At 47.0% G+C, this 12,219-nt stretch overlaps 1 protein-coding gene and 1 long non-coding RNA gene across 2 annotated transcripts; both read right to left on the reverse strand.

Moving 5' to 3' along the window:
• Positions 1-464: 464 nt before the first annotated feature.
• On the reverse strand, positions 465-1,670 carry tmem121b (transmembrane protein 121B). Its single transcript, XM_038982832.1, has one exon. The coding sequence runs from the start codon at positions 1,668-1,670 to the stop codon at positions 465-467; it is 1,206 nt and encodes a 401-aa protein (XP_038838760.1).
• Positions 1,671-4,297: 2,627 nt separating this feature from the next.
• Positions 4,298-8,330, reverse strand: LOC120036359. Its single transcript, XR_005474475.1, has 2 exons — positions 5,888-8,330; positions 4,298-5,702 (listed from the first exon to the last, which is right to left on the reverse strand). It is a non-coding gene; the product is annotated as an uncharacterized LOC120036359 (long non-coding RNA).
• Positions 8,331-12,219: the final 3,889 nt, after the last annotated feature.

A 12,219-nucleotide genomic window follows, 5' to 3' on the forward strand; every position in this document is an offset into this window, starting at 1 on the left:
ACCACCACTACTTCACAACGATACCCCCGACAAGGCATGAGAGGAATCCGTCTGGCCAGTGGCCAGGTTGGCCAGGTATGCCAGGTCGGCCAGGTCTTAAGCAGGTGTAGTTGATGCATAATGATTCTGTAGCACCTGTTGTTATCAAATGTTCTTCTGACATCTGAATAAATGACAAAATCGTCAAATAAGGCTGTCGTTGATTGACACCTGTGCATCCTCATTGGCACCCTATTCCCTATATAGTGCACTGCTTTTGATCAGAACCCTATGAGCCCTGGTCAAAAGTAGTGCACTATATAGGGCATAGGGTGCCGTTTTAGGGCGTATCCCTGTCCTGGCCCTCAAAATTCTTCCTTCAGCATCAATCACTCATGTGCCTTCCACACTCCAGTGGGGATAAAATAAAATCCAGGCCGTTTTAGGTCGAGGTAGTGACGGCCAGGGTGAGATCCAAGCCGGGCCTATGACTGCGTGGTAACGGCCAGGGTGTTAACGTATCCATGGGGACACATATCGTTCTCTGAGACACAGTGAGAGAACTGCGCCGGGTTGCGTCCCTCACCGAACCTCCTGACTCCCCGCACTGTGAAACACTGTTCTATCAGCTCCAGACACTTACAGGCCAAGAAGAACATATTCTTGAACATGAACACTGAGACGGGCATCTTGTGAACATACACCTGGAAGCACCGCACCACCAGAAGTGGAGCGTTGATCAACACACCGGTCAGGAACCTAGCCCAGACCCAGCGACAGCGCATCTCGGAGGCGGTCAACTCGTACAACCACACCACCGGGACGCCCAGGGCGATGAAATACACCGAGATGACCGTGTATTTTAAATAGACCGTCGGTATCTCGTTCCTCAGAAGCAACTCCACCAGGGTAAAGCAGTCTACGAGGTCCAGACAGGTGGTCATGAAGCAGCTTTGGGACCGGTGGCGCGTAGCTCCGTTCTGGTCATCGGTGATAGAATTGATGAGACAGTAGAGTAACGGGACCGAGAGCAACATGATAATCTTAAATCCGGTTACACCGAACGGAACTTTGAGGGCGATGAGATCTAATATCGAAGTCTCTAGAATGAGGACTATTTTAGGGGTGCAGGCGATCACGTAGATTAACCAGGCCAGGTAGGCGTAGGTAAACTCGCCGAGGTTACAGCCGAATATAGAGTTCTTTTGGTGGAACCCACACGCCCGCTCTCTCTTGCTCCTGGCGTTCTTCATGAAGAAGATCCCCCAGCCAGAAATCACCACCAGATCCGTGGCGATCCACGAGCACCAGTACAGATCCGTGAAGATAATGAGGTAGAAATCTAGAATGCCTCCTTGGAATATCAGAATGAGGAAACACAGAATCTTGTAGAGAACGTTTCTCTTGGACCTCTGGCCGAACAGGGGAGCGGTCTGCATGAATTCCTCAGAGGTCATGATATAGCCGTTTGTAATAGCGGAGGATACCAGCGGCTTGATGGAGCTCTCGTCTGGGTTGATACTCCCCGCGGACGTATGTGTGTCCCTCCTGTACGAGGCGCTACGTATGAACAGCTGTCCGACGCCGTAGTCCGGGGCGGATGAAACCGGTGAGTCCGGGCAGATCACAGCTGCTTGGGGATAGGGATAGCTGGCCTTGGGATTGTCGGCGGCACCAATTTCTGCTATCATTGTATGCATGTATTTGCGCGTTCGCTTCCCTTTCTCTCCTCTCTTCTTTTTCTTCCCTGGTTCGGTAGTGAGAGATGCTTTTAGCACAGAGTTTCTAAACCCAGAGGCGCAACATCGCGATACTTCCGGGAACACGCCGGGGTTGAGAAGTCAATGAGAGACGTGAAAAATTCTTCCTTAGTTAACTCTCTCAAAATCTAAAGGCACAACCTATATTCGAGCCATGTCATAAGTAGTTGAACGTGTTACTCCAACTTCGTGAAAGTGACAAACTGACACGTTTAAATTTTCGTAAAAAATGACTTTATATTGAAGTGCCTTTGATTTACGTATTTTTGCGCATGCGTCAACTTGCCAACATCGCCATGACATCGCCTACAAGCGTGATCGGGGATTTCTATTGGAGAAGCAGTTTCTACCTGTCTTCCTACTGTACTGTCTTTGCTTTTAGGTTGGAGAGCGATAGGGGGCGCGGCGTAAACCAAGACATGGTATTTCTCTCCCACTGGAATGAAATGCGGTGGATGGAATTATTGCTGTGTGCAGATGTGTAGCCACAAACGTTCTGTTCATTTGAGCTTTCCAGGATTTTTAAATTGAGACTCCTTTCCCAATATTCGGCAAAATTGGACACGAATCATACTGTTGCTATAACGGTTAATCTATCCCTAGGATTTGTTAAGCAACATAACTTGGTATTATAGGAGTGTCTGGCAAATGATAGGCAAGGCTATTTATAAAGTGAGAAGCCAGGAATAGATTAGTTATAATGCCAAGGGCCCTTACATCCCCTCTTCAGAGGTGTCATACAGGAAGTAGAGCCTCTGCCATGTCTAGAGGTGACAGGAAGTAGAGACTCTGTCATGTCTAGAGATGACAGGAAAGAGAGGCTCCATGTCTAGAGGTGACATACAGGAAATAGAGGCTCTGCCATGTCTAGAGGTGACAGGAAGTAGAGCCTCTGCCATGTCTAGAGGTGACAGGAAGTAGAGACTCTGTCATGTCTGGAGGTGACAGGAAATAGAGGCTCCATGTCTAGAGGTGACATACAGGAAGTAGAGGTTCTGCCATGTCTGGAGGTGACAGGAAATAGAGGCTCCATGTCTAGAGACGTCATACAAGAAATAGAGGTTCTGTCATGTCTAGCTGAATCCTCCAGTAGAGTTAATGGACTACCGGTGTCTCCATGTATCCAGAACCTCAGTTACCCGGGCTTCATCCCGCCCTGTTAAATGGACTACCGGTGTCTCTGTGTATCCAGAACCTCAGTTACACGGGCTTCATCCCGCCCTGTTAAATGGACTACCGGTGTCTCCGTGTATCCAGAACCTCAGTTACCCGGGCTTCATCCCGCCCTGTTAAATGGACTACCGGTGTCTCCGTGTATCCAGAACCTCAGTTACCCGGGCTTCATCCCGCCCTGTTAAATGGACTACCGGTGTCTCCGTGTATCCAGAACCTCAGTTACCCGGGCTTCATCCCGCCCTGTTAAATGGACTACCGGTGTCTCCGTGTATCCAGAACCTCAGTTACCCGGGCTTCATCCCGCCCTGTTAAATGGACTACCGGTGTCGCCGTGTATCCAGAACCTCAGTTACCCGGGCTTCATCCCGCCCTGTTAAATGGACTACCGGTGTCTCCGTGTATCCAGAACCTCAGTTACCCGGGCTTCATCCCGCCCTGTTAAATGGACTACCGGTGTCTCCGTGTATCCAGAACCTCAGTTACCCGGGCTTCATCCCGCCCTGTTAAATGGACTACCGGTGTCTCCGTGTATCCAGAACCTCAGTTACCCGGGCTTCATCCCGCCCTGTTAGATGGACTACCGGTGTCTCCGTGTATCCAGAACCTCAGTTACCCGGGCTTCATCCCACCCTGTTAAATGGACTACCGGTGTCTCCATGTATCCAGAACCTCAGTTACCCGGGCTTCATCCCACCCTGTTCCCTGTAGTGAACTAGGCTACTTTTAACCCAGGTAATAGATAGTTCACTATATGGAATAGGGGTGGATTCTGGGACATGAAGTCTTTCAGAGTGACAGCAGAGAGAAGACAGTAATATGGAACAACGTCCCCCGATGTCACATCAATTCCCCACCAGACACAGACGTGTCATTAAATATTCCCGAGGTTGACTGGCTGGGACGGCAGCAGACCTTCAGAGTGAGGACAAAGCACGGCAGAGAATGCTATGGGTGATAGGTATGAGGCAACAGACCTTCAGAGTGAGGACAAAGCACGGCAGAGAATGGTATGGGTGATAGGTATGAGGCAACAGACCTTCAGAGTGAGGACAAAGCACGGCAGAGAATGCTATGGGTGATAGGTATGAGGCAACAGACCTTCAGAGAGGACAAAGCACGGCAGAGAATGGTAAACCTTGAACGACTGTTTTTTTTCCCTAGTAGGGACTTGAGTTAGTGGGGTAACAAAACAATGCATTCTGGGTAACATAAACAGATCACATAGAACCACCATGTCAAAGCTCCATTGAAAATGTAGACATGTAAGTGAAACTCTAAAACGTATAGACTCACATGTAGTACAATCCATTAATATATAAAAATCAGAGCACAACTTAAATGACATAGATCAATAATGAATTCCACTCAGTAAACAATCCTGGTTAACTTTGATAATAAACTTTAATTTCAAGTCATGATGGATGGTTGTGGACCATAGAAAAACAATAGAGAAACATAATATATAGTGCATTCTAATGAGAGTTCAAAGAGAATAAGTAGTGACCAGACAGGTCTGTGTTCCAAATGGCACCCTATCTAGACCACTGGTAGTTCACTAGAGCCCTATGGTATAAGGATCAGACCTGGTAGAGTCCACGCACCGAAGAAATGAGGCTGTTCTGAGGGGAGGGAGGGGCAACAATATTGGGAAGGTGTTCCTAATGTTTTGTCCACTCAGTGTATAGTCAATATGGTGCCATTAGGGACACAGAGTCATCGAGTGTCACTTTCAGCTTGGTTCTGAGGAGAGACTTGTCATTAGGTACCACAGGTGTTCCTGAATAATACCTGCCATTGGGACAGGGGGGGAAAAAAATAAAAGAGGACTGGGCCCATTTAAAAAATAACTTTAGATACTGTAAGTTGTTCCCCGAAGTCCCCCCCCCCCCCCCCCCTCCTTGACAGAGGGAGTTCCCACCACCCTCAGGAGAGGGAGGAGGGAAAGAGAGTGAATCAAGAGGGTACACATGAATATAGGAAGTCGACAGGACTGCTGTCTCCCTCCACCCAATAAACTCAGTGCATGACCAGAGGACTACGATACCCATGACCACCACAGACACATGACATCATCACCAGGAAGTGTAGTCGTGTAGAGTTGGTTTGATGCATCATCCTCAAAAAAAATAAAATAAAAAAAAAGTCTTAAAAACATCACCTGGGTAAAAATGATAAGTCAAACCCACGTCCACAAACAAACACTGTTTATTAGCGATATTTTCAAAAATGGTTTGTAATATTTTTTTCCCCTTGTTTTTTCTTCTTCTCGTTGTTGTTATTTTTCTTACATGAACCTGACACGGATAGATAAATTCACAAGGACACGACGTTTATAGAAAATGTATTTTTACACCCACCTGTTCTCATTTACATTTTTTTTGTTCATTTTGTTTTTTCTTCTTCATGGTAGTTGATTTCTGAATGAAAGGCCTGCTCAAAGGCACTGCCACGACACAGCGGAAAGAAGCTACTGTCCAGACACACAAGACAGTCCATTCTACAGCGCGGTAAAGGTGAAGAGGGTAGGTCAAAAGGACAGGGGGGTTTTAAACGTTAACGTTAGGCGTGGCGCTATAGGTAAATCTCGTAGATATCGTCCAGCTCTTCGTGAAACAAGTCCCATTCGTCCTCCGAGTCCGTGACGTCGTCGTCGGTTCCCGCGGCGAGGAGCATGAGGAGCATCTCGCTCAGTTCAAAGGTCACCATCTCCTCGTCCTCGTTGTCCAAAGAGTCGCTGCTGTTCTCCCGCTCTTCAAACAGGTCCCACAGAGGTGTCCTCCTCGAGTTCTGGAGGGTAGAACAGGAACATTCAGAACAGGAAGCGTTACAATAGGGCTGAGAACTTCTGGATCGTAAGACAAATGTCCAAATGCCAGATTATTGTCTGGTTAACGTCTGAACCCCATTGGAAAAACAAAGATCCTCTCAAGCTATCTCTGACGGAAAGGACATTTGTCAGAGCAGCGCCTTACCCTGTTCCTGCCGTTGGACCCTGCTTGTCTTCTCGGAGGCTGAGGCTCCTCCAGCCGTCCGTCAGAGAAGGCGTGTTTGTAGAAGCAGTTGGAGCCAAACGGGCAGGTGCCACGACCCTGGTCGAAGTAACGACACGCTTTAGTCCTGAGGAACAGAGACAGACGGGACAGTCAGCAGAGGACAGTGATTATTACAGATATAGATGAGGAACAGAGACAGACAGGACAGTCAGCAGAGGACAGTGGTTATTACAGATATAGATGAGGAACAGAGACAGACAGGACAGTCAGCAGAGGACAGTGGTTATTACAGATATAGATGAGGAACAGAGACAGACGGGACAGTCAGCAGAGGACAGTGATTATTACAGATATAGATAGATGAGGAACAGAGACAGACAGGACAGTCAGCAGAGGACAGTGATTATTACAGATATAGATGAGGAACAGAGACAGACGGGACAGTCAGCAGAGGACAGTGATTATGACAGATATAGATGAGGAACAGAGACAGACGGGACAGTCAGCAGAGGACAGTGATTATTACAGATATAGATGAGGAACAGAGACAGACAGACAGGACAGTCAGCAGAGGACAGTGGTTATTACAGATATAGATGAGGAACAGAGACAGACAGACAGGACAGTCAGCAGAGGACAGTGGTTATTACAGATATAGATGAGGAACAGAGACAGACAGACAGGACAGTCAGCAGAGGACAGTGATTATGACAGATATAGATGAGGAACAGAGACAGACGGGACAGTCAGCAGAGGACAGTGATTATTACAGATATAGATGAGGAACAGAGACAGACAGACAGGACAGTCAGCAGAGGACAGTGGTTATTACAGATATAGATGAGGAACAGAGACAGACGGGACAGTCAGCAGAGGACAGTGATTATGACAGATATAGATGAGGAACAGAGACAGACGGGACAGTCAGCAGAGGACAGTGGTTATTACAGATATAGATGAGGAACAGAGACAGACAGGACAGTCAGCAGAGGACAGTGGTTATTACAGATATAGATGAGGAACAGAGACAGACGGGACAGTCAGCAGAGGACAGTGATTATTACAGATATAGATAGATGAGGAACAGAGACAGACAGGACAGTCAGCAGAGGACAGTGATTATTACAGATATAGATGAGGAACAGAGACAGACGGGACAGTCAGCAGAGGACAGTGATTATGACAGATATAGATGAGGAACAGAGACAGACGGGACAGTCAGCAGAGGACAGTGATTATTACAGATATAGATGAGGAACAGAGACAGACGGGACAGTCAGCAGAGGACAGTGATTATTACAGATATAGATGAGGAACAGAGACAGACAGACAGGACAGTCAGCAGAGGACAGTGGTTATTACAGATATAGATGAGGAACAGAGACAGACAGACAGGACAGTCAGCAGAGGACAGTGATTATGACAGATATAGATGAGGAACAGAGACAGACGGGACAGTCAGCAGAGGACAGTGATTATTACAGATATAGATGAGGAACAGAGACAGACAGACAGGACAGTCAGCAGAGGAAAGTGGTTATTACAGATATAGATGAGGAACAGAGACAGACAGACAGGACAGTCAGCAGAGGACAGTGGTTATTACAGATATAGATGAGGAACAGAGACAGACGGGACAGTCAGCAGAGGACAGTGATTATTACAGATATAGATAGATGAGGAACAGAGACAGACAGGACAGTCAGCAGAGGACAGTGATTATTACAGATATAGATGAGGAACAGAGACAGACGGGACAGTCAGCAGAGGACAGTGATTATGACAGATATAGATGAGGAACAGAGACAGACGGGACAGTCAGCAGAGGACAGTGGTTATTACAGATATAGATGAGGAACAGAGACAGACAGGACGGTCAGCAGAGGACAGTGATTATTACAGATATAGATGAGGAACAGAGACAGACAGGACAGTCACCAGAGGACAGTGATTATTACAGATATAGATAGATGAGGAACAGAGACAGACGGGACAGTCAGCAGAGGACAGTGATTATTACAGATATAGATGAGGAACAGAGACAGACAGGACAGTCAGCAGAGGACAGTGATTATTACAGATATAGATAGATGAGGAACAGAGACAGACGGGACAGTCAGCAGAGGACAGTGATTATTACAGATATAGATGAGGAACAGAGACAGACAGGACAGTCAGCAGAGGACAGTGATTATTACAGATATAGATAGATGAGGAACAGAGACAGACAGGACAGTCAGCAGAGGACAGTGATTATTACAGATATAGATGAGGAACAGAGACAGACAGGACAGTCAGCAGAGGACAGTGATTATTACAGATATAGATGAGGAACAGAGACAGACAGGACAGTCAGCAGAGGACAGTGATTATTACAGATATAGATGAGGAACAGAGACAGACAGGACAGTCAGCAGAGGACAGTTGTTATTACAGATATAGATGAGGAACAAAGACAGACGGGACAGTCAGCAGAGGACAGTGATTATTACAGATATAGATGAGGAACAGAGACAGACAGGACAGTCAGCAGAGGACAGTGATTATTACAGATATAGATGAGGAACAGAGACAGACGGGACAGTCAGCAGAGGACAGTGATTATTACAGATATAGATGAGGAACAGAGACAGACAGACAGGACAGTCAGCAGAGGACAGTGATTATTACAGATATAGATAGATGAGGAACAGAGACAGACAAGACAGTCAGCAGAGGACAGTGATTATTACAGATATAGATGAGGAACAGAGACAGACGGGACAGTCAGCAGAGGACAGTGAATATTACAGATATAGATAGATGAGGAACAGAGACAGACAGGACAGTCAGCAGAGGACAGTGATTATTACAGATATAGATGAGGAACAGAGACAGACGGGACAGTCAGCAGAGGACAGTGATTATGACAGATATAGATGAGGAACAGAGACAGACGGGACAGTCAGCAGAGGACAGTGATTATGACAGATATAGATGAGGAACAGAGACATACAGGACAGTCAGCAGAGGACAGTGATTATGACAGATATAGATGAGGAACAGAGACAGACAGACTGGACAGTCAGCAGAGGACAGTGATTATTACAGATATAGATAGATGAGGAACAGAGACAGACAGGACAGTCAGCAGAGGACAGTGATTATTACAGATATAGATGAGGAACAGAGACAGACAGGACAGTCAGCAGAGGACAGTGATTATTACAGATATAGATAGATGAGGAACAGAGACAGACAGGACAGTCAGCAGAGGACAGTGATTATTACAGATATAGATGAGGAACAGAGACAGACAGGACAGTCAGCAGAGGACAGTGATTATTACAGATATAGATGAGGAACAGAGACATACAGGACAGTCAGCAGAGGACAGTGATTATTACAGATATAGACCACATAGAGCTGACTGTTCTATGTGACAGGTATGTGTTCTACACAACATGCTCCAGCCTCCTGAGAAGGCCCATGGTAAGACCGTTCAACTGTTCTCTCTGGTAGCGCACGGCAAGCGGTACCGGAGCGCCAAGTCTAGGTCCAAAATCCCCCCCCCCCCACTACTCACTGTTTATGATCGATGCATAGTCACTTTACCCCTACCTACATATTACCTCCACTAACCTGTACTAACCCACATTGACTCGGTACCGGTACCCCCTGTATATAGCCTCCACATTGACTCTGTACCGGTACCCCCTGTATATAGTCTCCACATTGACTCTGTACCGGTACCCCCTGTATATAGCCTCCACATTGACTCTGTACCGGTACCCCCTGTATATAGCCTCCACATTGACTCTGTACCGGTACCCCCTGTATATAGCCTCCACATTGACTCTGTACCGGTACCCCCTGTATATAGTCTCCACATTGACTCTGTACCGTAACCCCCTGTATATAGCCTCCACATTGACTCTGTACCGTAACACCCTGTATATAGCCTCCACATTGACTCTGTACCGGTACCCCCTGTATATAGCCTCCACATTGACTCTGTACCGGTACCCCCTGTATATAGCCTCCACATTGACTCTGTACCGGTACCCCCTGTATATAGCCTCCACATTGACTCTGTACCGGTACCCCCTGTATATAGTCTCCACATTGACTCTGTACCGGTACCACCTGTATATAGCCTCCACATTGACTCTGTACCCGTATATATATAGCCTCCACATTGACTCTGTACAGGTACCCCCTGTATATAGCCTCCACATTGACTCTGTACTGTAACACCCTGTATATAGTCTCCACATTGACTCTGTACCGTAACACCCTGTATATAGCCTCCACATTGTACCGTAACACCCTGTATATAGCCTCCACATTGACTCTGTACTGTAACACCCTGTATATAGTCTCCACATTGACTCTGTACTGTAACACCCTGTATATAGTCTCCACATTGACTCTGTACCAGTACCCCCTGTATATATCCTCCACATTGACTCTGTACTGGTACCCCCTGTATATAGTCTCCACATTGACTCTGTACCGGTACCTGCTGTATATAGCCTCCACATTGACTCTGTACCGGTACCCCCTGTATATAGCCTCCACATTGACTCTGTACCATAACACCCTGTATATAGCCTCCACATTGACTCTGTACCATAACACCCTGTATATAGCCTCCACATTGACTCTGTACCATAACACCCTGTATATAGCCTCCACATTGACTCTGTACCGGTACACCCTGTATATAGTCTCCACATTGACTCTGTACCGGTACCCCCTGTATATAGCCTCCACATTGACTCTGTACTGGTACCCCCTGTATATAGCCTCCACATTGACTATGTACCGTAACACCCTGTATATAGCCTCCACATTGACTCTGTACCGTAACACCCTGTATATAGTCTCCACATTGACTCTGTACCGTAACACCCTGTATATAGCCTCCACATTGACTCTGTACCGTAACACCCTGTATATAGCCTCCACATTGACTCTGTACCGGTACCCCCTGTATATAGCCTCCACATTGACTCTGTACCGGTACCCCCTGTATATAGCCTCCACATTGACTCTGTACCGGTACTCCCTGTATATAGCCTCCACATTGACTCTGTACCGGTACCCCCTGTATATAGCCTCCACATTGACTCTGTACCGGTACCCCCTGTATATAGTCTCCACATTGACTCTGTACCGGTACCCCCTGTATATAGCCTCCACATTGACTCTGTACCGGTACCCCCTGTATATAGCCTCCACATTGACTCTGTACTGTAACACCCTGTATATAGCCTCCACATTGACTCTGTACCGTAACACCCTGTATATAGCCTCCACATTGACTCTGTACCGGTACCACCTGTATATAGCCTCCACATTGACTCTGTACCGGTACCCCCTGTATATAGCCTCCACATTGACTCTGTACCGGTACCCCCTGTATATAGCCTCCACATTGACTCTGTACCATAACACCCTGTATATAGCCTCCACATTGACTCTGTACCATAACACCCTGTATATAGCCTCCACATTGACTCTGTACCATAACACCCTGTATATAGCCTCCACATTGACTCTGTACCGGTACCACCTGTATATAGCCTCCACATTGACTCTGTACCGTAACACCCTGTATATAGCTTCCACATTGACTCTGTACCGGTACCCCCTGTATATAGCCTCCACATTGACTATGTACCAGTACCCCCTGTATATAGCCTCCACATTGACTCTGTACCGGTACCCCCTGTATATAGCCTCCACATTGACTCTGTACCGTAACACCCTGTATATAGCCTCCACATTGACTCTGTACCGGTACCCCCTGTATATAGCCTCCACATTGACTCTGTACCGGTACCCCCTGTATATAGCCTCCACATTGACTCTGTACCAGTACCCCCTGTATATAGCCTCCACATTGACTCTGTACCGGTACCTCCTGTATATAGCCTCCACATTGACTCTGTACCGGTACCCCCTGTATATAGCCTCCACATTGACTCTGTACCGGTACCCCCTGTATATAGCCTCCACATTGACTCTGTACCGGTACCCCCTGTATATAGCCTCCACATTGACTCTGTACCGGTACCCCCTGTATATAGCCTCCACATTGACTCTGTACCGGTACCCCCTGTATATAGCCTCCACATTGACTCTGTACCGGTACCCCCTGTATATAGCCTCCACATTGACTCAGTACCGGTACCCCCTGTATATAGCCTCCACATTGACTCAGTACCGGTACCCCCTGTATATAGCCTCCACATTGACTCTGTACCGGTACCCCCTGTATATAACCTCCACATTGACTCTGTACCGTAACACCCTGTATATAGCCT

The sequence above is a fragment of the Salvelinus namaycush genome, unplaced genomic scaffold, assembly GCF_016432855.1.
Source record: "Salvelinus namaycush isolate Seneca unplaced genomic scaffold, SaNama_1.0 Scaffold1315, whole genome shotgun sequence".
Lineage (NCBI taxonomy): Eukaryota > Metazoa > Chordata > Actinopteri > Salmoniformes > Salmonidae > Salvelinus > Salvelinus namaycush.